At 42.5% G+C, this 25,272-nt stretch overlaps 2 protein-coding genes across 7 annotated transcripts; one reads left to right on the forward strand and one right to left on the reverse strand.

The window, feature by feature from the left end:
• The first annotated feature begins 1,838 nt into the window (after window positions 1-1,838).
• Window positions 1,839-12,573, forward strand: cUnh19orf44 (chromosome Un C19orf44 homolog). 3 transcript variants are annotated; one of them, XM_079506292.1, is made up of 11 exons: window positions 1,839-2,091; window positions 2,566-2,739; window positions 4,746-4,879; window positions 5,308-5,431; window positions 6,465-6,488; window positions 6,531-6,891; window positions 7,808-7,884; window positions 8,676-9,213; window positions 10,370-10,459; window positions 10,968-11,134; window positions 11,287-12,573. In XM_079506292.1, the coding sequence occupies exons 1-11, from the start codon at window positions 1,987-1,989 to the stop codon at window positions 11,374-11,376; spliced, it is 1,884 nt and encodes a 627-aa protein (XP_079362418.1). In that variant the 5' UTR covers window positions 1,839-1,986; the 3' UTR covers window positions 11,377-12,573. The 3 variants fall into 3 exon arrangements, with proteins under 3 accessions (XP_079362418.1, XP_079362416.1, XP_079362417.1); XM_079506290.1 differs by having other exon boundaries at window positions 6,465-6,891; XM_079506291.1 differs by having other exon boundaries at window positions 6,465-6,891; window positions 8,685-9,213.
• Window positions 12,574-16,521: 3,948 nt separating this feature from the next.
• Window positions 16,522-24,416, reverse strand: LOC306926719 (aldo-keto reductase family 1 member A1-B). Of its 4 annotated transcripts, none has more exons than XM_079506123.1 (9): window positions 24,218-24,416; window positions 22,450-22,545; window positions 21,684-21,803; window positions 20,897-21,048; window positions 20,338-20,533; window positions 19,280-19,479; window positions 18,135-18,207; window positions 17,903-17,989; window positions 16,522-16,757 (listed from the first exon to the last, which is right to left on the reverse strand). In XM_079506123.1, the coding sequence occupies exons 2-9, from the start codon at window positions 22,528-22,530 to the stop codon at window positions 16,692-16,694; spliced, it is 975 nt and encodes a 324-aa protein (XP_079362249.1). In that variant the 5' UTR covers window positions 22,531-22,545; window positions 24,218-24,416; the 3' UTR covers window positions 16,522-16,691. The 4 variants fall into 4 exon arrangements, with proteins under 4 accessions (XP_079362249.1, XP_079362247.1, XP_079362250.1 ...); XM_079506121.1 differs by having other exon boundaries at window positions 24,108-24,416; XM_079506124.1 differs by lacking the exon at window positions 24,218-24,416 and adding an exon at window positions 24,104-24,124.
• Between the last annotated feature and the right edge of the window lie 856 nt (window positions 24,417-25,272).

A 25,272-nucleotide genomic window follows, 5' to 3' on the forward strand; every position in this document is an offset into this window, starting at 1 on the left:
ACAAGTGTAATGCTTAATTGGGTCGTCCACTCACAGTTAACAGCCTTTGTATTGAGTTTGTGCTTGAAATGTACTGTAATTCTGCAAACTGTTAAAACAATTTTCAATCAATCAATCAATCAATCAATCAACAACAATCCAGCAAAGCTGTCTGGGGTTTACACAAAAGCTCACAGAAAGAAAAAAACACCCCCCCAGAATTCGACACATGATCCCAGTCAGACGTCATATTCGACATAAGACTGATTGATTGATTGATTGATTGATCAAATTTTATTAACAGTTTGCAGAATTACAGTACATTTCAAGCACAAACTCAATACAAAGGCTGTTAACTGTGAGTGGACGACCCAATTAAGCATTACACTTGTTTACAACAGGGTCCACCATGTTCAATTCATCAAAACATTTAGAGACGTACAAATAGACACTTCTATAGACAAAGAACAGTACAGGAATTCATCATAATGGAGGTAAAAAGGGAAAAGAAACATATACAGTGAGGGGAAAAGGGGGGGGGGGGCGGTGGGGGGGGATTCAGATTTTACGGGGGCCAGTTTCGAATTGCAGCCATCCGTAGGTGCCCTTTGAGAGCGGTTTTGAAGGAGTCAAGGGATTCGCATGTCTTAATGACTGTTTTTAGGGCGTTCCACATTTTGGTGGCATAGGAGCGAAAATAATTTAGTCCCTTGTTTGTGCCGAATCTGGGTTGAACATGATTCGTTGCACTCCCTCTGGTGTTGTGGGTGTGGACTTCGTTAACATTAAGGAAGTATCTACACAGGTACATGGGTATCTTGGTGGAGTATCGAATCTTGTGACAGATATTATCTGTCGAATATGACGTCTGATGTTTGCCACTGATGGACAGTGAGTCAATGACAAACATGTACAAAGTTCATTGGTACGAGGAAACAGTTGCCAGTTCCCTGTTGCCAGGAGGTTCCCAGCAGCTAGGTGTGCCGGTGGCACGTCGATTGATTGAAATATTTATTAACAGTTTGCAGAATTACAGTACATATTTCAAGCACAAACTCAATACAAAGACTGTTAACTGTGAGTGGATCATGACCCAATTAAGCATTACACTTGTTTACAAGAGGGTCCACCTTGTTCAATTCACCAAAACATTTAGAGACGTACAAATAGACACTTCTAAAGGCCTATAGTCAAAGAACAGAACAGGAATTCATCATAAGGGTATTCTGCGTTATGGCCGCCGGTTCGAATCCTGGTCACGGCATTTAAAAAAAATATAATATTATTATTTGTATTGATATTTTTTTACCATGTACGGAATACGGATACAAAACATTGAATCATGATGCAAGTTAGCCATCAGTTGCCACGAAATCTAATTATATAACGAACGTCCATATCTTGCATTTTATTAGTGTCCACTTATAGCTCAGATTGGAACCTATATTTAGCGTAGAGGTTCCAAACTGTGCAGTTCTCTTGTTGTGTTGTTATACTGTTATATGCTATTTTATCTTTCTTGTTCTTTGTATATGGTTGTTGTTTTTTCTTCTTTTATCTGATCTTTTACAGCACTTTGGTTGAAGGTCTGCGTAAATGTGTTTTATTTATGGATAAAGTTTGATTTGATTTGATTTGGGCAGCTGTTGATATTCCAAGCTTGACAACTGTATTATCCTGTATATATGTCTGGGTGACTATTATTATTATTATTATTATTTCAACTGAATTAATTACACGTTCCAGACGGTTTACTTTTCTTTTCCACAAATACGCTGCGCAAAAGTTTATTCTACCTATCCTATTGTCCTTATTGCTTTCCGTAGACGACGCGTGTTAATGATGTCATTCATTAACAACAACAATGGCACCTCCTCCTCCTTTCCATGGAGACGACAGACGCTCCTATATGCGATTTAAAAGTCACATTTCAGGCTCTTTGTAGCGCCTTTAAGATGTTGATTGAATGCAGATCAAGAATCGAATAGTGTTAAATTGTGTTATAAAATGTGGAACCGCGGTGGTCGAAGTGCAGCTTTAGACAGAGCCGAGGCTCTGCTCGCTGGGAAAACAAACGTTAATGTGCTTATTGCAGCCAAACCTCAAGGGGAAGTGAGTCTCTATTTAAATGTCGAAATCTCCTTACAATACATTAATTAAGCTCGATGTTATTGTGCTCATGACATAGAGTATTTGCAGTGAATGGCCACTACTCTTCTTTTTTGTGATGAATGCTTTTTGTTGCTTTAAAGTTTTGGACAAATACAATATTTACATGTACCAAGTACCAACACAAGCAATATCATATAAACAAGAAAAACTAAGAAACACGAATACACAAATGCAAAGAAAATCAAAACAAAAACATTCGTTGTAATCAATTACATTTCCCTTTGTTGTACATTTGTGACGAATATTAACCCAACTCCGCTACCCCCCAACACCATCGCACAGAATATATATTGCATGATAATTGGAATGATGTATGGAGCAGCCATTGCATGCGTGCACGGAGGGGAGGCTCTGCTCTTGTCTTTATTAAATCATCAATGCATCCTCCTCAGATGTTTCCTGTCATTACTCCAGGTTTCCATAGGTGAGTCTGACACGAAGCGTACGGCTCCCCCACATATACAGACTCCATCACTGAACCTGAGGGATCTGTCTTGGGTCAGGTCAGTCAGTGAACATGGACTCAGCCCCATGGGCTCTGCTGCTGCTGCTGAAAAGAAGTGGGAGAGAGAGGGGGCTCCAGCCAAGGTAATTCATTAAGAAGGCTCTGTCAGAGGTTCCTTGTAATTTGATGTCTTATATTCCAACCAGAATCTGGAACTCAGGGACAAATTAGCCATTGGGCCAGTGGGGCCGTGGCCCAGGGGCCCTTGGCTCTCAGGGGCCCTTCAGGGAAATTGGACCGCGTGGTACTGGGTTTGATGCCCTGAAAAGGGCTCCTGGGGCCCTTCATTGGCCATTGATTTTGTTAAATTTCCTAGTGTTGCCAACTCCCGTGAGAGATATAAGCCAACCCCCCTCCGAAAACAAGCCAAACTAGATACAGTGGCACTATAATAGGCCAATGTGAAAAGAGGCGCCATTTCTTCTTACGCCTTGGATGGCAATTGGATGATTTGAGGCATTTTGTTCCAAAAATGTATTTTGCTAAAATCCACCTGTTGGTGGCGCTATAACAGGCCAATGTGAAAAGGTGGGATATATTCCTCAGCCTAGTAGGAAAGTCTGTGAAAGATTTCACGTAAATTGCACGCTGCGTTCATGATTTGAGGCATTTTGTTCCAAAAATGTGTTTTGCAAAAATCCACCTGTTGGTGGCGCTATAACAGGCCAATGTGAAAAGGTGGGATATATTCCTCAGCCTAGTAGGAAAGTCTGTGAAAGATTTCACGTAAATTGCACGCTGCGTTCATGATTTGAGGCTTTTTGTTCAAAACGGGCCAATCCTGCAAACTTTGAAAGCCAATTAGGATGGAATATGAAATATCGGACAGATCCGTCTTGAACACATGACTATAGTGATAGTGTGTATGTGTAACGATTTGCGGGATTTTTGGACAGAATCTGGAGGAGTAATATAAAAAAATGTGTTTTTCAAAAGTCGGCCTCCTGGTGGCGCTATAACAGGCCGTTCTGGACAATTTGGGGCAGAGGTTCATCGTTGGCATCCATGGAGTGTGTGGGCAAAATGTGGCATCGACCGGGTTAACAGTGCCAGAGATTAGCTGTACACAGACGGACGGACGGACACACACACACACACACACACACACACACACACACACACACACACACACAGACGGACGGACACACACACACACACACACGGACGGAGTGCAAAACAGACAATAATATGACCATATTTATCCGAATAAAAAAAGATTAGATTAATTTATCATTATAAATCCTATGTATGTCTATAATATTTTATGTTTTTGGTCATTTATTATAACATTACACACATTAAGCCAGGGCTTAATTAGTAGAGACACCAGACCAATTATGTCACTCAAGGTGAACAGGAGCACATACTGTATCACAGGAAGAAAGAAGCTCTCTCAAGAAGTGTGATCTTCTGAGCTGAGAATGTTCACACGTTTCTCTATTAGTCTGACTCTTTAGTCTTTACTGTGACTGATAGTGAGGAAACACTGCTGAGGTGACTTCACAGTCACACAGGACCCAATTTGTGCCCAGTGTCCTTCTGGGTATAGCCTATTGCAAAGCAAGCAATCTCTTATTTTTACCAAATTTGTGCAGTTATAACGTTCACTTTTCAATTCAATTGTCCAATGTTTTGGGTCTACTCTACGCTGACTGCGCTGAGAAGGAAAGTATGGCACTGGAAAAAAAGACAAATGCTGACAATCCCATAGTAGAATATAGTTTTGTCTATACAATTTAAATAACATTTACTGATGTTGAACAAATAATTAGACTATTTTCATTGCAAATTCGCTCTTTAAATCATGCTCACAACTTACTCCAATTAGGGACAAAACAGTGGGGAGGCAGTGGCTTTAATTATTCTGTAGTAGTCTCACTAAAAACGTTAAGTGCCATAAACTGTCCTGACCACTAGCTTTAGTGGCTGATGGACTAGAGTATTTACACTGCTAGTCTGACCTGATGCTTGCTGGGCTCAGAGGTCAATGGCTCCAATTCACTGTAATATAACTGTGCTTATATTTTAAAAATCGTATTGTGGAAAGGCAAGCAATGGCTGTGTCTGACCTCTTAATGTCTGATCCAAGGAGGATCCAAGACCTGAAACCTCTCTCGGAGGAGGGAGCAGGTTCCTGAAGAAGACTGCACCTCCTGCTTCAACCAGCAGCCAATGTCCAGCCCTCATCAAGAACCAGACTGAGCAGCACATTTCTGAACACCGGTACAAGTGTTAACCCATTTAGGCCTGACATCGAAATAGAAAAAAAAGTCTTCTGAAAGATTATATATTCAAAGATTTGTGCCGCATTTTCACGATTTAAAAAAAATAGCAGATCTATAAGCTCATAGCGCGCCACCGAGTGGCGCGGTATGAGCTTGTAGATCTGCTATTTTTCAATAGCTAAAGAATAACATAATGCTTAGTTAAAACACCAAAAGGGGTTCCCGTTCAGAATGGGTTTAGATTAATTATTGTGAGTCAAATTGTAGACTGTGTCCCGCTGGAGTCAAAACGAACAGACTGAGATTACTGATCATGTAATGCTCCGATCAGATGTCCATGTTCACCAATAATAAAATACTTAGAGAAATGCCTTTGTGTCTCTCTGATCTCCTTTTCAACCCGTCCTCTCCTGTCTACTTACCTAGGTATGAATCGTCTTCCCAGCGCAGCTCTCAGAGTGCTGCCCTCAGTGCCCTGAGTAGTCTGGATCCAACGGAGGACAATTTGCTAAAGCCGAGGGGGAACTCCACCATACAAAGCACTGGGAAGGTAAGGTAGATGGGTTTACTGATGTCAATTTGTACTTTTGCTTTTAGTGGTGGAACAGACATGAATGAGAGAGATTGATTCCTTAAATTATTTCAATTTAAGGAAATTTATTTATAGACTCTGCATGTATCAAACCAAATCTATTTACTGTATATACTCTTTGGTCACTTTTGTGAGTTTGCTGCCATAAGCTCAAAATAGTCCAAAAAGGCTGAGCTTGGGTGATGTAAAAGCAATGCAGCAAATTGTAATGGTGCTTGTGTTTAGATTGAGGTGTGTCAAAATTGAGCTGTGTCAAAGAGAATACTACTTACACAAATGACAGATCATTGGTTGAGAGAGATCGACAGGAAAAATATGGTGGGAGCTGTTATGGTTTCACCCCAACAGCAAATATCATGGTTGGTTAGAGAGTTATATATTTAATAGAGCTCTTTTTTAAGCAGCTTCTCGGATGCTAGGTGTGTTGAGAGTGGAATTCCTCAAGGAAGCTTTAACCTGTCCTCTCCTGTCTACTCCATAGCACTTACCATACCCCCTTAGATAGCATTTCTGTAGACTTAGATATCATTTGATACAGACTTATAGCATGTTATGTAGACAGCACTATAATTGCATTGTATGTAGTCATAGCACATCATAGTACATATGTATAGCATAGTATAGTATATATGTATAGTTTATATGTATAGTTTCATTATATAGATATTCCACTGTTACGTTCTTAGCTTACGGTACGCATGTTTCATGATAAATGCTTTTTTATGTGATGTTTTCCACAAATGACTTTCCTTTTTTACTTGAAAAAGCTAAAGTGTCAATATACAGACTCCCACAGTAATTGAATAGGTCAAATGTAAAACGAGATGCATGTCAAGCTCTCCTCTCACGGAGAGGCTGACAGTATCACTCCATGTCTTTTAAAGCACATTTCTATTGATTCTTTACCTTTAGAATTTAACCTAGGTCATGGGTGGGTGGGATGGCCGACTTGGAAGGATTCTGTGTTTAACAATCTTTTTCTTCTGCATAGTCCTTCAACAAAAGCATTCCGAAGGCCTCCTCCACTCCTCCACTGGCTGTCCATCCCATTCCGAAGGCCTCCTCCACTCCTCCACTGGCTGTCCATCCCACAGTCTCCATCAATAGAGGCACATCCCACTCTCCTGCCCCTCCTTCACATTGTGGTTCCCCTCATGGCTTCTCCCCCAGCCGAGCCTGGACCCAGCTAAGCCTGTCTGCATCAGTCAGCGGGGCATCGGTTGCTCCATCTCCTCCCCCCTATGGCTCCCCCAGTCCATCTCCAAGCATGCGAGGCTCTCTGTCCAGGACTAGGCATCTTCCACTCTCCCTCTCCGTGATCTCAGGACACAGCGAGGTGCAATCTCTGGAAGAGCTCTTCCTCGTGGCTCCTGGTTCAGATGACACTCACAGTGAGAGGAGCAGTGTTTCCTCTGAAGGTGATAGCATTTATTATGCCTTTGGTAGAAAGCATGTACTGTACACTAAGGATGTTAACCCATTTTGGGCAGGAACACCTTTTGGTGTTTTAAGCATTATGTTATACTTTAGCTATTGAAAAATAGCAGATCTACAAGCTCAAAGCGCGCCACCAAGTGCCGCGCTACGAGCTTGTAGGTCTGCTATTTTTGAAAAATCGTGAAAATGCGGCACAAATCTTTGAATATATACCTTATTGACTATGCTTGGAATTACTGCAGATCGTTTGCCCAAGCATAGTGGTTTGTTTGTTTGTTCTTTGAGGAAGCCAGCATTTTACATTATTTTCAGTGCAGTATGAAAATCTTGCAGGGACAAGAGTTCCACACATTTATACACAATTGTAGTGCGTTATTTTTATAACGCACTACGGATAAATTGTCACGTTTTAATTTATTGTAAGACGCATATTGATTTGAAAAGTCTAACCAAACATATGGAGAACAGTTCAAATTCTTGCACAGTTTTGTTCATCTAGGCCTTTATTAAGCTACTCAGATATGTCAGGTATGTCCAGTAGCATTTTAAGGACTTTGTACAAAATGTAAACAAATATGACAACTGCAAACTATAAAAATGAAAGAACGGATGGCTTTATGTTCCCTTTATGTACGATATGTTCCCAAAACTGTGAATAGACAATGACGTTTTGGCCCAAAATGTTGTGGCATGTGTAAGGACGTGCATAATTTATTACATTTAACTGTAAACCAACTCAATGTCATAGTCAGCTATTGGTTCTTTTTCTGAGATAAATCTGCACTCATTGTGTGCCATTGAAAGTACTGTCTCAAGCATTAACGGTTACAATTGACAAATTCCACTAGATGTCAGTATTGTGCAGAATTGTGACACTGAGATATGCTGTTATTGCAGACTTCAAGATAAACATCATGACATTAGATGACCTTGGACCTCTTACCCTCGGAGTTACCAAGGAAAAGACAAAACAGGTTGGAATGATCTCTAAATAATGTATATAAATGTGAATTATAGTACTATAGACTAGAGTTTTAGTAATATACATTAGTAGATGTACTGTACAGAACATAGCATAGTACTACCTCTTTCAGCTCTACAGAGTAAACTCCTGGGTGGGTGTTTATCTCTGAAAGTGTAAAAATGTACCCATGAGTGTTTAAAATGACGAAGTAAAGGTGATTTGGTTAAAAGCAACTATGCAGTGACAACTCATGTACTTAAACAACAAGGTGTGACATTAACATTCCGATTGCCCGGGGTTATTTAATCCATTAAATCATAGCGCCCGGCGATTTATAGTAGCGGAGCACTTTTACAGACGGACCGCCGACCGGATATTATCCCGTATGTGGCTGTAGCAGCTAAATTTAGCCAAAACACTCTAGAGCCGATCGACAACGGGAGGTATGATTAAATCTACCGCGACTAGCGACGGGACCGCGGTGGGCCGTCTAAGACATGATCTTTTATTAGAATTGGACGGGATGATTTAGATCAAGAGTTATTAACTTTTTACGATTTTCGGTCTCGTCGGCAAAACGGGTGGAACATTTTCGATGACATCCCACTGTTACGCAACATCGAATGTTGCGCAACAGGCGCTCCCAGGCTATGGAGCGATGCGACCGGCTTTGATATCAATAACCTCCGTCTTTTTGATAAAACTTTGTCCTGGGAGCTGGGTGTTACTAATAGAAAGGACGGTGAACTTCATCCTGGGCGATCGGGGTGTTAAGACTGATGTTATTTGCTTGTTGTTTAGCCTAAACAGAAGAAAACCAAAACATCTCAATACAAAGGCGGAATCAGATCAGATCAGCCGCCGACAGGCGATGAGGAGGAATTCAAAAAAGTACATCGGGAGGAGGAGGAGGAGGTGGGAGAAGAAGAGGGTCTGCTGGACTACCTGAGTGACTTTGAGAGTGAGACCGAGGCAGAGGAGCGCAGTGCAATCTCAGAGCGCCTGGGAGGAGACGGAGAGGAGGAGGAAGTGTCGGAGGTGAGAGAGGAGGAGGAGATGTCTGAGTCGGACAGATCCCACCACGGGAGAAGGAGAGAAGACGATTATTCTAGCAGTTTTTCCGACACGAGTCGCCGTCGGTCCAACAGTGTCACACCTACCTCGGGACGCAGCAGAGCGTCGGAGTCGCTTACGTCGCGGAGCAGAGCTTCTTACAGCAGATCGCATTCTGACCGGCGGTCCTCCTCGTCCGCCACGGTGATATCACCACCTCGCAGGGCTGTGAGAGAGGCCGCGGTGCAGACCCAGCCTGACGTTCTGGCTTACACCTGGTCAGCCGGTGAGCTCTGCATTTCATTAGCAGTGGTTTTGAACCCTTTTCACATCAGGGCCCATTTGTTTATTCAGCATTAAATAAATGGGACACCATTCGATGTAATTTAGCCGCTCAGCCTCAGACCCAAAAACTAAAGAATATTTTGTTATCGTTGGATAAGATATTTGCCACATTTCCATGCTGTATTGATGTTGGTACCATAGGAGAGATAACAGGAAAAATGTTGATCAAAACTAATTGTGTAGACTTCTTGGTAATCAAGTAACGCAGATGTTTAACAATGATTTAACTCTTCAGAGCGTAAAATGAAACTGGTCCATTTGGTTTAATTTTACACTCAAGAGCTAAAGATCTATAAGGGTCCATTTGGTTACCAACTCCGTAATTTAGCTGGGGGACCACCTGGAACGGTGGAACCCCCTCCTCAAGGACCACTGGTGGTCCCCAGACCACCGGTTGAGAACCACTGGGATATAGAATGGGGAGTGTAACATACACTGTGGTGGAGGTTTGGGTTGTGGAGTTGGTCAATGGTTACCTTGCCATGTTGTGACTCTGTAAATATATAGCTTCTCCATTTATTAAAAATGCATCGTGCAAAGATATTCTCTGCAATGTTTCATTGCACAATTAAACCGATTCTGATGTTCAGAATATAAACGGACGCAAAAGAAAAGCAGATTCTTACAATGCATAACATTACCAATAGCCAACTAGTCAGAGGGCAGGTTTTCTGGTTCGATCCCTGGCATCTTTTGGGTTTGTGTCGGACAAAAGAAAATACAGAGATACAATTACAAACCATATACAATGCACATTGCACACCATTAGGGTCACCATTTAATGAGAAAGAAGTACTGCCGTAGCAGACAACCCGCAGCACTCCAGGTTAAAACAAAATCCTTCTAGGTGCAAGGCTTGAAGATATAAGTTGAGGTGAAGAAAATGCCAGCACTCATTGTTTGTCCTTTTGCATGATTTTATTTACCTCTGACGAGAGTGAACGTACGCGTTTCGGCCTGTATGGCCTTCCTCACTGTTGTGACGCTGATTTAATGACCATTTAATGAGGCCATACACTTGACAGGAAAAGACTGATGTTTGATTACTATGTGTTCATTCATGCTGTATTAATGATCGTCTTGTTGACATTGTTTAGGTATGGCTGCATTGGGCCCTGCCTTGGGCATGGCCTATGTGGACCCAACGCCTGTGGCCAGTCATGCTGTCAGTGCAGAGGCTGTGGAGGGTGAGACCACCTCAACAACCCCCATTCTTATCACCCACCCACACGGTTTCCTTTTATTTTGATGAGTCAGTGTGTTGCCGTGCTCAGAAGAACTTCACAGATACTGGTTTTCAGTTTCTACAGGCCTTTCCAGCATGTTTTGGTGCTTGTGTGCACAAAACGTATGTCAAGTTTCTATGTACTCTAGCAGTGTTTTTCAACCTTTTTTCATATCATGGCCCATTATTTATTCAGCATTTGAGCCACGGAACCACCATTTGATGACATTTAGCCTCTCAGACCCAAAACGAAAGAATATTTTGTTATCTTTGACACACAATTCTATGCTGTTGGCAAACGATCAACATAACAATTCTTCTACATTGTGTGTGTGTGTGTGTGTGTGTGTGTGTGTGTGTGTGTGTGTGTGTGTGTGTGTGTGTGTGTGTGTGTGTGTGTGTGTGTGTGTGTGTGTGTGTGTGTGTGTGTGTGTGTGTGTGTGTGTGTGTGTGTGTGTGTGTGTGTGTAGCCCTTAGTGCCTACAGTCCAGCTGTGTTCGCCCTGAACGACATGCTGAGACAGCAGCTGACTATGACCCGACATTTCATCCACACAAGCAGCCATCTGCACTCCTGTTTAGTGCAGAGCCTGGGACCAGCGGACTACTCGTACACTACACTGGAGGATACCAAGGAGGTGGGCCTACACACACACACACACACACACACACACACACACACACACACACACACACACACACACACACACACGATGTGTTGAGATTACACACAAACGTGTGAATCTAAGAATATATAATTCATTCATAATACAATGTTTCTGTTTTGCAGTTCATCCGCAAAAACAAACCTCCCACACTGAGCGTGGAACAAGCCCTGGAAGAGGTGTTGCAGGACATGAGGGACTACCATTATATCTGACTACAACCTCACAGTGTTGGAAACGTTACTCAAAAACAGTAATATATTACCTATTTCTAGTTACTTTAAAAAAAAAGTTATTATTAATTTACATATTATCCCCTGCCAAAAGTAACTAGTTACTTATTACTTTTCTTTTTTGTTCTCGCCCCCTTTTGTCCCCAAAAGTCTCACACTACCCAGTTTGTTTTCCGGACGGTTTAACACCCGCCCTTCCACATCCGATAATTCAAGATCCAAGACTTTATTGCCAGAGTTGATTGGAATTTGTTTCAGTGCACTAAAAACAGACATAAAAAGACACATATTCACATCACATATTCAGACAGTAGAACGAGATACAAAAGTACAAACATCATATGAGGGGGACCAATGTTGAATAAATAAATAGCAAGTCATCGCAGTTCGTCGTATTACAAAGCAGCTTCACGCTGCGAGTGAAAAGAGGGTCAGCATTCAGGAGGCGCACAGCCTTGGGATAAGTGCTTTTCACACGTACATACAAGTGCATAATTTCCGTATCTGTTCTAGGCCATTTAGACCTGGTGTATCACCCACCCCAACCCATTAATAAGCCCACAGGGCTCGTGAAAATAGTAACGAGTTACTTTTGGAAGATAGTAACATATTTAGCAATATTATTACTCGGAATGTAAAGTAATTAGTTATAGTACTAGTTACTGGAAAAAAAGTAATATTACTTTAAGTAATAAGTTACTTTAGTTACTTTCCAACACTGTCTGCAACCTCAACAGTTCTACCTCACCTATCCATGAGTGAACACCATGACGAGGGGTCAAAACATCCCATCTGCTTTTGGAACTACGCTGCGCCAACCAGTCTAGCAGAAATGTTGTGTTGACATTTATTTTCTCAGAGGCAATTTTTTAGTGAGAATATGGGTAATTATTTTTGTATTAAACATGGAAGGTGGCCAAAAGTTTAAAAGTGGTGCTTTGTATAAATGTATCTTTCATGTATGTATTTCATTTCAAAATTTGAGCAAGAATGGTGCAGCACTAGTTGGCTGTTCAATTCATTTTAGTTAATGTTTTTTCTACAAGAGACTTTAAGAGAGGTTTAAGTGAAGCACTTTGATGTCTGTTTGAAGCCACAGTAGTTCTGGCTCCAGGTGCCACATTTTGAATGTTGTAAATGTTCAGCAACTACAGACAATAAATATTTTCATTGAACATTTTTGAATCGTGATCTCAATTCTTGTGGACAAAAATCTAGATTCATATTTGAGCAAGAATCGTGCGAAAGCACTAGTACTGTTATTATTGAAGGGCAGCTTTACCTACTTTTATAAAGAAAAGGTAAAATTAACTACTGTGCATATCCTTGATTAGCGTTTTATGTGAAGAAATCATGCACTGGTTTTTGAAGAGACATTTTCAAAAAGAAAACTTAGCACATAAAGTAGGTCTTCTCAGACAAAATGATTAGTTGTGAAAATATTCACTATGAATTATTCAACTGTCATTAATATAACTTGTGTGTTGGTCCCCCTTCATGTGATCAGTGGCATCACTCATGTACTCTTTGGCATTCTGCCGCGTGGGTGGAGCTTCATTTCCATCCACCAGCTGTCTAAAAACCCAGAAGAGACGCTCGCACCGAGCAGCTTTTGGCCGCGCGTGGAATCCCCCCCATCTCAAACCCTCACCTCCCACAGGGCAGCACACCTAAACCTAACCATAACCCTCTCCCAACCCTTAACGCACCCCTCACCAACCTTAATCCGGTCGTTTTAACACACCCCTTACCAACCTTAATCCGGTCGTTTTAACGCACCCCTCACCAACCTTAATCCGGTCGTTTTAACGCACCCCTCACCAACCTTAATCCGGTCGTTTTAACGCACCCCTCACCAACCTTAATCCGGTCGTTTTAACACACCCCTCACCAACCTTAATCCGGTCGTTTTAACGCACCCCTCACCAACCTTAATCCGGTCGTTTTAACGCACCCCTCACCAACCTTAATCCGGTCGTTTTAACGCACCCCTCACCAACCTTAATCCAGTCGTTTTAACGCACCCCATACCAACCTTAATCCGGTCATTTTAACGCACCCCTCACCAACCTTAATCCGGTCGTTTTAACGCACCCCTCACCAACCTTAATCCGGTCGTTTTAACACACCCCTCACCAACCTTAATCCAGTCGTTTTAACACACCCCTCACCAACCTTAATCCGGTCGTTTTAACGCACCCCTCACCAACCTTAATCTGGTCGTTTTAACGCACCCCTCACCAACCTTAATCCGGTCGTTTTAACGCACCCCTCACCAACCTTAATCCGGTCGTTTTAACGCACCCCTCACCAACCTTAATCCAGTCGGACCAATGCTCCTTCAAACCAATGATATGTCGAACCAAAGGGGGCCTCCCGGCATTCGGCCGTGTGGGTGTAGCTTTATTTCCATCCACCAGCTGTCTAAAAACCCAGAAGAGATGCTGGCCACAAGCGGCTTTTGGCATCTTCGTGACACTCAGGTGTGCCTGCGCTGATAGTACACTGATGTGATGTCACTGATCACGACCCCCAAGTTCTAGACCTCCAGTTCTAGGCTAAACAGAAGAGGGGGAAAGTTGTATTATCTCCACACAACTCTAAGGTATATTAATGACATAGTTCGGTGTTAAAAATGAGTGGTATACTTAGAGGGTGTTGTGGCATTTCACATAGTCGTGCAATCTACTGATTGAACAGCATGAAACCCAGTTTTTTCACAATTGTTAACTTTTTATTCACAGTGCTATAGGACTTCACAAATGGGTCAAGTGGTCAAATAATAAAGCACTTGCATGGGAAGTAACAAAAACGTTTATTTAAAAAATAACAGTATGTGTACAATCATTACAATGTTTCATAACAGATTGGTAACCTGAAATGTTTTACGATAAGTGCAGGATTTGATTTCAAATGTTTGGGCCCAGGCAGTGTTGTTTTTGGCAGTCTCAGTCTCTTGAATAGTTTATTTAATTTTAGTCACCTGGAATGTTTGTTAGTCTAGTTTTAGTCGACTAAATGTCATAAGACTTTAGTCGACTAAATCTACAGTTGATTTAGTCGACTAAAATGTATTTTGGTGGGCCTTGACGTCGTAATGACTGATTTTACACTTACTGAAAATAGCCGATCTACAAGCTCACAACGCGTTGAGAGCTTGTAGATCGGCTATTTTCAGCATGTAACCAAATGTAAAATGACTTATACTGGATCTCTTGTCCACTAGTCCCCTTCCTAGCATTTTAGTCTAGTTTATAGCTGTTGACGAAATTGTCAATACATTTAGTCTTAGTTTTAGTTTTCGTTAGTGAAAAAAGGTAGTCGACGAACATTTTTCGTCTTAGTTTTAGTCGACAAAAACAACACTGGGCCCAGTGGCCATTGTGAATCATATTAAGGGGGATGTGATCAAGGTGACGGTGGTGGTGTTTCCAAGGCACAGAAGCAGCCAGGCAGCAGGGGGACTGGTCAGTAAGGGTCACTGAAGGGATAGTGTGGATGTCCAGCAGGGGGACTCGTCAGTAAGGGTCACTGAAGGGATAGTGTGGATGTCCAGCAGGGGGACTGGTCAGTAAGGGTCACTGAAGGGATAGTGTGGATGTCCAGCGGGGGGACTTGTCAGTAAGGGTCACTGAAGGGATAGTGTGGATGTCCAGCAGGGGGACTCGTCAGTAAGGGTCACTGAAGGGATAGTGTGGATGTCCAGCAGGGGGACTGGTCAGTAAGGGTCACTGAAGGGATAGTGTGGATGTCCAGCAGGGGGACTCGTCAGTAAGGGTCACTGAAGGGATAGTGTGGATGTCCAGCAGGGGGACTCGTCAGTAAGGGTCACTGAAGGGATAGTGTGGATGTCCAGCAGGGGGACTGGTCAGTAAGGGTCACTGAAGGGATAGTGTGGATGTCCAGCAGGGGGACTGGTCAGTAAGGGTCACTGAAGGGATAGTGTGGATGTCCAGCAGGGGGACTCGTCAGTAAGGGTCACTGAAGGGATAGTGTGGATGTCCAGCAGGGGGACTCGTCAGTAAGGGTCACTGAAGGGATAGTGTGGATGTCCAGCAGGGGGACTCGTCAGTAAGGGTCACTGAAGGGATAGTGTGGATGTCCAGCAGGGGGACTAAGGGTCACTGAAGGGATAGTGTGGATGTCCAGCAGGGGGACTCGTCAGTAAGGGTCACTGAAGGGATAGTGTGGATGTCCAGCAGGGGGACTGGTCAGTAAGGGTCACTGAAGGGATAGTGTGGATGTCCAGCAGGGGGACTCGTCAGTAAGGGTCACTGAAGGGATAGTGTGGATGTCCAGCAGGGGGACTGGTCAGTAAGGGTCACTGAAGGGATAGTGTGGATGTCCAGCAGGGGGACTAAGGGTCACTGAAGGGATAGTGTGGATGTCCAGCAGGGGGACTCGTCAGTAAGGGTCACTGAAGGGATAGTGTGGATGTCCAGCAGGGGGACTAAGGGTCACTGAAGGGATAGTGTGGATGTCCAGCAGGGGGACTGGTCAGTAAGGGTCACTGAAGGGATAGTGTGGATGTCCAGCAGGGGGACTCGTCAGTAAGGGTCACTGAAGGGATAGTGTGGATGTCCAGCAGGGGGACTCGTCAGTAAGGGTCACTGAAGGGATAGTGTGGATGTCCAGCAGGGGGACTCGTCAGTAAGGGTCACTGAAGGGATAGTGTGGATGTCCAGCAGGGGGACTCGTCAGTAAGGGTCACTGAAGGGATAGTGTGGATGTCCAGCAGGGGGACTCGTCAGTAAGGGTCACTGAAGGGATAGTGTGGATGTCCAGCAGGGGGACTCGTCAGTAAGGGTCACTGAAGGGATAGTGTGGATGTCCAGCAGGGGGACTGGTCAGTACGGGTCACTGAAGGGATAGTGTGGATGTCCAGCAGGGGGACTGGTCAGTAAGGGTCACTGAAGGGATAGTGTGGATGTCCAGCAGGGGGACTCGTCAGTAAGGGTCACTGAAGGGATAGTGTGGATGTCCAGCAGGGGGACTGGTCAGTAAGGGTCACAGAAGGGATAGTGTGGATGTCCAGCAGGGGGACTGGTCAGTACGGGTCACTGAAGGGATAGTGTGGATGTCCAGCGGGGGGACTGGTCAGTAAGGGTCACTGAAGGGATAGTGTGGATGTCCAGCAGGGGGACTGGTCAGTAAGGGTCACAGAAGGGATAGTGTGGATGTCCAGCAGGGGGACTGGTCAGTAAGGGTCACTGAAGGGATAGTGTGGATGTCCAGCAGGGGGACTGGTCAGTAAGGGTCACTGAAGGGATAGTGTGGATGTCCAGCAGGGGGACTGGTCAGTAAGGGTCACTGAAGGGATAGTGTGGATGTCCAGCATCTCTGGGTACCTGCTTTCCTTCCACCTAAAAATGATTCAATCCAAATCCAAGGCCGTAAATATTTTACAATTTACAATTTAGGCATTTAGCAGACGCTCTTAATCCAGAGCGATTTACATTAAGCAAGAACAAAAAAGCATGGGAATACATCACATAAAAAAGCATTTATCATGAAACATGTGTAAGCTAAGAACGTAACAGTGGAATATCTATATAATGAAACTATACATATATACTATACTATACATATGTACTATGATGTGCTATGACTACATACAATGCAATTATAGTGCTGTCTACATAACATGCTATAAGTCTGTATCAAATGCTATCTAAGTCTACAGAAATGCTATTTTACACTGTTGGACAATGCATCTCTAGTAAAGCATCTCAAAGTGCCTCGTTACAATGCTCATGGAGAGAGAGAAATGGAGGCCATTTAGCATAGCTTCATTTATATTCCAGCACTGTATGCGGAATTGTAAAACTGCTCGTTAGCCTTTCTCCTTGAAAGATAATGAGCACTGCAGTGCTAGCACCAAATTGCAGCATTGAGCTAAGAGGGCCCTTAACATCAATAGGTAGTCTTTCATTCAGCAAATGCATACATTCTTGCTCTACTTTCCTGGGAATTTTTTTTTTTTAAATGTCAATGTATTTCTTTAATATAGTGAATTGTTTAAATGCAACATATTGGATAATCATTGCTACGGTGCAGTACATTGAACAAAATGACAGTGGTTTTCAACTCTTTTCATGTCAAGGCCCATTATTTTCTCTTTATTTGAGCCACCATTTGATGAGATTTAGCCTCGCAGACCCAAAACTAAGGTATATTTTGTTATCGTTGGATAAGGTTTGTCCACAATTCCATGCTGTATTGATGTTGGTGTTAGCAGAGATAATATAGGTAAATAACAATTATTGTGTAGACTTGTAAATTAACTAATGCCATCTGCATTACTTAATTTACAAGTCTACACAATAATTGCTATTTTGACTGAACACTTTAACAATAATTTAACTGAGTGTAAACTGAAACCATAACCCCATTTGGTCGTTTCATTTTAGATCTATAAGGGTCCATGTTGTTACCAAATTTCCATAATTTACCTGGAACCCCCTCAAGGACCACTGGTTGAAAACCACTGCACTAAGATATCACTTACTTGGATCATTGGTACAATGTAACGCCAGCCTTTATTCAACTCTGTTATACTTTTCATCTCCTCGACTTCAAGGGTGAAGTCAAACACCTGATAAACAAAAAAAGTATGTAATTTCCTTCCTTGTGATTTAGAAATCCAAGTGGTCAATATTGTGAATTGTCATTTTAAATATTGACTGTCAGCATAGTGAGCATACACATATCAACAGATAATTACTGGTCCCAAAAGCTACCTGTAAATTCTCTTGGATACGGGACTCGGTTACACTTTTTGGGATTGTCACTACTCCTCGCTGTGTCTGCCATCTAAAAATGGAAGACAAACAATTAGCATGGATAGAAAACAATACAATAAAGGCAAAAGAAAATTGTAAAACTGATAAAGATGTATCATCACAGCTTTGTTAATAAAGTGATGATTAACTTGGTAGAACTTTGAGTTGTACCCGACTCCCTGAGAATGACATACAAGTCCAAATCAAGTCAATCATGTTTTTCCGCTTAAATTAAGAGTGCCATGAGCAAGAAACAGTCTAAAAATCACACTTTTACCAACATATGCTGTCAATATATATAAGAAGTTAGTCCTTGTAAGTAATTTGTGTAAAATGACAGAAGTTCTCTCACGCTGCACAACAAAAATATACTTCTTTTACGCTTAGGCAGAATCTGATTTGTTTGTTTCGCTTATGTGCTAAAAGTGTGATTCCGAGACTCCTTTCCCATTAAATTAAATGTGAATGAATGGAATTGCTTATTCCGGTTCCCCCCATCAGAGAACATAAAAAACAGATAGCGGTAGCTATACAACTTAATATATTCAACATTGCTTTAACCCATTTTGGACTGATGGCGATTAAAAAAAGGCTTCTAAATCCTACAATTTTTCTGAAAAACCTATGTTTCTATGTCAGTGGTGCTCAACCTTTTTCATGTCAAGGACCCCCAGAATTATCTCTATTGGGCCACGGACCCCCATCTCAAAATATGTTGTTCCAGGGACCCCCCAGAAGCAAATATTTTAGTTAAAAAATGTTCGCTCTGAAATATATATTCAATGATTTGCGCCACATTTTAACGATATTTCAAAAATAGCAGACCTACAAGCTCATAGCGCGCCATGAGCTTGTAGGTCTGCTATTTTTCAATAGCAAAATTATAACATAATGTTTAAAACACCAAAAGGGGTTCCCGCCCAAAATGGATTAAGATAATGACGATAGTCACAAATAACGGTTTTGGTATCAATAGTGACTTTACTTTATCTTAGCAGCGTCGTGTCAACTAATTTCAGAACATTATTGGCCCAACATCATTCTAGAGTTGCATTTATTAATCATTCAATTGCTCTGGATTAGAAAGAATCAGTTGAAGTCACCTCAGGATGATCTGAGCGGGTGACTTGCTGTATTTCTCTGCCAGGGTGGCGAGAACTGGCTCATCAAGCAGGACAGGCTCATCTGGGTGCTTCCATGCTCTGTCCGGAGAGCCCAGTGGGCTGTAAGACGTCATTACCAAGCCCCTGTCCCGGCAGTGAGCCTGCAGCTCCACCTGGGCCAAGAATGGATGGCTCTCTACCTGCCAATGACAACACGCATGCACACAATTTGAGAGAAAAATTATGTAAATGTCTCACGTTGAAGGACTGGGGTTAACCGAGTGACCTACTGTAGGTTGCTGAATGAAACCAGACAATAGAGTTACAGTATGTCTGCTTGTATAGATCAGCAGAGCAAAACATGACCCTCGAACAATAAGTTATTCATACACAGCTAAGTGGACCTGAAGTTGTGAGTTTTTCCATTTATGCTAACTCAGCCTTCTGCATTACACATGTTTTATGTAATATAGTGCAGTTTTGTTACACCTTTTGTACCATAGTGTGACCTTAGACTAGAGTATATATTAACAGAGACGTCACCGGATGTCTCCTCCCGTCCACTTGCATTAAGTTGCTCAAAGGCGATTTCACTCCTCCTTCCGGGTAGGAACAGAGTGCATTCTGGGATGGATTGGGCCAAATCGTGAACACGCTGGCCATTGACGATCATTGCGCGCGTTCACGTATGAAACATAGCGTTCACGTGTCATTGCCCCAATAACATGAACGTGCGCAATGATAGTCAGCGGCCCAGCGCTGGCTCGAGCTGCAATACCAAATTCGGCCACTATGTCCATTTCGCCTCAGGGTTTCCTCTCGGTGACGTCTCTATTATATTTATACTCTAAGGGCAGTATTATGCGTGTCTTAAGTACCAGTTCTTATGACCTAACTTAAGACCTGGAGGCGTGGTCAATGCTGTTTGGCCACTCAGAATAGCCAAATGACATTGATCACACCTCCAGGTCTTAAGTTAGGTCATAAGACCTGGTACTTAAGACACGCATAATACTGCCCTAAGAGTCTGACATTTGAGTTGCCCCACCCTCACCCACCTGTAGGACAGTGGGCTTGATGCTGGCAACAGAGAGAACGTCATCAATCTGCCGACTGTTGAAGTTTGACAGGCCAATGGCTCGGACAAGACCCTTCCCCACCAGTTTCTCCATGGCCGCCCAGGTCACCTTGTAGTCGATTTCATCATACAGCATTTTGCCGTCTTCCGTTTTGGGGAAAGGGGCCTCTCCACGTCTACGTTTACGAAAAGGAGAAAGCTTGATAAGATTGAAAACAACCAAGAAAATAAAAATACTGAACATAGAAAGATATTTACTACCACCCTACTAAAAAATAGATGTCACATTTAATACAAATAAAGATATAATTGAAATGTTTAAAATGTTGTGTAGCTACATCCAAGTAAGATACAGATGATCTCTGTTTTTATTCATTCTAACTCAATTCCTTAGGCGTGAGCAAGGCTCGTTTATTTGTGCTCAGGGACGGCTGGAGCAAGCAAAAATGTGCTCACAAGATAAGACATTGTTAAGACATTGGTTGCACAATGTGTGTTTGTTGTGGGCCTGGTCTGGGTGTGACACACGGTTTGCTCACTGGAAGGCGTAGGGCCAGTGGATGAGGTACAGGTCAAGATACTCCAGCTTCAGATCCTTCAGGGTCTTCAGAAGTGCCGGCTCCACGTCTTCTGGGTGATGTCGGGTGTTCCACAGCTTGGACGTGATGAACACATCCTCTCGTCTCAGGGCCTGATGCACATTGGACAGAATAATAATAATGGATTGCATTTTTATAGCACTTTTCTATGCACTACGTGCTTACTCAAAACGCTTTACAATGGTCCATGCATTCATACATTGGGAGGTGAAGCGGCGAACAGTCAACGCCAGCGTCCTCACTTCCCAACTTGCCATTCACACACCATTGGTGTGTGAATGGCAAGTTGGCAACCACTGGAGGCAATGTAGGGTTCAATTTCTTGCCCAAGGACACTTCGACATGTCGACAGGAGGAGCCGGGATTCAAACCGCCGACCCACAGATCATTGGACGACCTGCTCTACCTCCTGAGCCACAGCTGCACGAACGCCAATCCAGACCCACAACAAACACAGGACAAACATATTACCAGTGATGTGGCTCGTCTCTCGACTAGAGATTATGTCACGTTCTAAAAAGGTACACATGCATTCACATTGGAACGATCCGTATCCGAATACACTTTAACAGTCCAGAGACCCGCCCTCATGCGGTCCCGGGGACAGTTGGGCGATCCACTCCCGGGAACGGTACGCATCATTCACACTACCACAACATCTGCCAAGTGGTCCCGAGTGCGCAGTCTGCTCACCCGGGACCATAGTGTGAATCGCCCTTTAGTTTACCTTGCCAGGGCCAAGCATGTCCTCTAGCGCTTCTCCAATCTCAACCTCATTGCCGTAGATGGCAGCACAATCAATATGACGATACCCAGTTTCCAATGCCCAGGTAACTGCTTGCTTCACCTGTAATCCAAAAATATGGGGTGGAAGATAATGTTATGGGTCACTCTAAAATGCCTATTAATAGTCAACAATTCTTACTTATGTGTCATTATTGGCTCCAATGTGGATTGATTGATTACTTTACGCGTGTGCGCACGCACACCTTCTTATAGAGCGTCGCAGTCCCGCCCCCTTTCATGACGACGCCAGGCCCAGGAAATGATTCCGAATGCATTTTCCCCATAGACATTTAAAAAAAGTATTTATTTAAAGACGGTTACGCCGTGGACGAAGCCAACTAGAGTTGTGACAACTCATGACAACAAACACAATATTTTGGACCAAACAAATAATTACAAAGAAGAAAAACAACAACAAAGTGTTGTAACCTGCCGTTTTTTTTCTTCTTTCTAATTATTTGTTGGGCCCCAAAAATTGTGTTTGTTGTCAAGATTTGTCACGACAAGAGTTGGCTTAAAAGGTCTTTAAATTAATACTTTTTGAAATGTCTATGAGGAAAATGAACGGAGAATCATTTCCTGGGCCCTGGTAGGGGGCGGGACTGCGACACTCTATAGGCGGCTAGACTCCTGGAGAGTGATGTTGTAGAAGAGGGGGAAAAAACGCTTTGATCGAATAATGAGCATAAAAGTGAAAGAGACTCTACCTTTCCTGGCTCACTCTTCCATGTTCCAAGTCCAATGAGGGGCATTTTCCGCCCTGTGTTGAGAACTGCAAAGTCATTCATGGCTCTTAGAACCACCTTAATAAAAAACAAGGAGAAAAGATGTCAACATGATACTGTATAGAGGACAGGGTTTCATGCAAATGGATAGGTCGATAATAATATAGCCTTTCATAATGATCTGCCCTTTTAACACAATTTTGTTTAGATTACAGAGACACTAGTTTAGTTATTGTCATGTTTTAGTGGCCTTATAGTAGAACAGTACACTTTTATCGATCCCGTCTGTCCTCCCAGCCAAAGCTGACCAAAGTGCTGAACAGAGTAAAACAAGACAGTAGAGCATAGCAATATAAAACAATGAAAAGAGAGACAATAAAATATAAAACAGAGCATACAATAGCAGAGCAGAAAATCAATATACAGGAAAATCAGGTGAGGTTACAGGCGAGGGAGAACAGATGAGTTTTGAGGAGGGATTTGAAAGCCCCAATTGACTGGGCAGATCTAATAGGGAGGGGGCAGCATGTTCCAGAATCCAGAGCTTGGGGCCCGCAGCTACACTTAGGTAGTATGAGTTATGAAACAGTAACCTATGGATGCTTTTAGTCTTATCAAGCAAGCGTACACATAACCCCATGTTCCCTCCGCCCCATGTTCCCTCCGCTCTATGTTCCGTCTAAAACAACACCGCAACCCAAAACTGAGGCATGACCACAGGCATGACTAGTGTTCGGCAGTACTAGTAATATATATTACTGTAATATTATACCATATTACTTTGTACAAAATAGCACATATTACTCAGGATTAGTTGGCTACCGTTTGAAAACAGGAGATCGCTGCTTTATTTTATAGCCTTTTTGGCTGATTGGATTCCGTTCTACAAGAAGCTGACTAAACAGATTATGTAATATAATATAAAATATTACTCTTGATTCCTAAGTAATAAAATAGTATTACTTTTTTTAAGGAGTAATATATGTAATAAGTAACATATTACTCTTGAGTAATATTGCCCAACACTGGGCATGACCCCCAAATATGTACAAAGGAATGCATATTCATATTCCTTTGTAAAGTGTCCAAGTCTAACAACAGATGAAATGCGTTGCCAATAAGTGGTAACTGGTAAGACATACAAAGTTAGTGAAGCTGAGCAAGGGGAAAAAAGAAAAAACAGATGGACGAGGGAAATGTTCTGTTTGTCCAGACTCCAGACCCAGTGACGCGCACAGTCAGCTGATTTGATTTCCTGACAAAAACAATCACGCGCACTGAGTGACCACACTCGTAGAATTACGGTAAACTATATCACCACACCTGCTGAGGTTTGATCTGGTGTGTCAGGACAGGAGGACTGCGTGTTTTTCGAATAAAGGATGGATAGTCGTGAATTAAACAAAAGGTTCTTGTTATGAATGCTACAGCCAGGTATACAGACAGACTGTGTGTGTGGCAAGTGGTCGCCCACACACAGACACATTCCATATTAAAATGAACAATAATTCCCTGAGCCAAGGAAGGTAGGTATTAATTAAAGACATTCTTTTCATTCGCAAACACCACAGAATTCCACCTAACATAACATGTACCACCAACTCAGAAACATGCCATGGATGACCGACATACTCACTCACATTCAGCTTCAATGTTCTCTCACGATATAATAAATGATGAAACGTGCGAGATAATTTCATATAAATGACTTGCATGGCTGCGGCGGTGTGCCTTTGTTAAAAGTACTCACTTACAGTTTAAGTTTATAATATCTGGAAATCCCCAAGTGTCTTCTTGTCTCTGTGCGACTGGCTGCGAGGTAAAGTAGGCTACTACACACACACACTGCCTGGTTTCTTCTGTCTTTTTGTACGCTGACTGACTGACTGCCACTGCCAGCCAGATGTTCAAAAATAACAATTCATTTTTTTATAACTACCTTTCCCTTTCCGGGATGTAGTTTTTTCTTTTTCTTTTTTTTTTTACCCATTTCCTGTTTCCATGAGATAAGCATCGGGAGGTTTGCAGCGCCATCTGCTGGGCAATAGATGTAATTTGGCCATGACTGGATTATTATTAAACCAGTGGTTTTTCAACCCCTTTCTTATCCATTTATGCAGCATTTGAGCCACGTACGGACCACCATCTGATGAGATTTATTAGCCTCTCAGAAACAAAACTTTGAATATTTTGTTACCATTATTGGATAAGGTTTTTCCATGCTGTAGTATTGATGTGGTAGCCTACCATCAGGAGAGATAACAGGCAAACGTTGATCAAAATAGCAATTCTTCTACATTCTCTAATTGTGTGGTCTTCTTGAAAAATTAAGTAATGCAGATGTTTAGTACTAATTTAACTCTTGAGAGCGTATTTAAGTACCAATTTAACTCTTGAGAGATATTTAACTCTCAAAGAGTTAAATATCTATAAGGGTCCATTTGGTTACCAATTCCATCATTTAACTGGGGACCACCTCAAGGACACTGGTGGTCCCCTGCCCTGCCCACTGGTTGATAACCACTGATAAACGTTATATTAACGTCCTTCTGGTATTACATTAATATGGACTGGCCCTGGTACGGGTATTAACATGCGTCAAGTCATCTCTAGTAGAGAAGTATAAAATAAATATGAAGGAGGGGAAAAAAGTAATTAAAAAAATACGCCCCCCTCGCACATTTAGGACAATAATATAATAGTCACCAAACCAATTACTAGGCCTATTAATTAGTTGAATTGAATATCCATCCATCCATCTTCAACCGCTTATCCGTAGTCGGGTCGCGGGGGCAACAGCTCCAC

Source organism: Electrona antarctica (genome assembly GCF_951216825.1).
Source record: "Electrona antarctica genome assembly, chromosome: 7".
Lineage (NCBI taxonomy): Eukaryota > Metazoa > Chordata > Actinopteri > Myctophiformes > Myctophidae > Electrona > Electrona antarctica.

What these genes read in the sequence shown, in the direction of transcription:
- cUnh19orf44 (XM_079506290.1), top strand. Translation starts at nt 1,987, where the DNA reads ATGTGGAACCGCGGTGGTCGAAGTGCAGCTTTAGACAGAGCCGAGGCT. An exon ending in GAGCAGTGTTTCCTCTGAAG is followed by an intron (nt 6,892 to 7,807) that starts GTGATAGCATTT and finishes CTGTTATTGCAG; the next exon opens with ACTTCAAGATAAACATCATG. An exon ending in CAGTGCAGAGGCTGTGGAGG is followed by an intron (nt 10,460 to 10,967) that starts GTGAGACCACCT and finishes GTGTGTGTGTAG; the next exon opens with CCCTTAGTGCCTACAGTCCA.
- LOC306926719 (XM_079506121.1), bottom strand. Translation starts at nt 24,182, where the DNA reads ATGCAAGTCATTTATATGAAATTATCTCGCACGTTTCATCATTTATTA. An exon ending in GGAAGAGTGAGCCAGGAAAG is followed by an intron (nt 21,804 to 22,449) that starts GTAGAGTCTCTT and finishes TTTGGATTACAG; the next exon opens with GTGAAGCAAGCAGTTACCTG. An exon ending in ACATTGTACCAATGATCCAA is followed by an intron (nt 16,758 to 17,902) that starts GTAAGTGATATC and finishes AATCATTTTTAG; the next exon opens with GTGGAAGGAAAGCAGGTACC.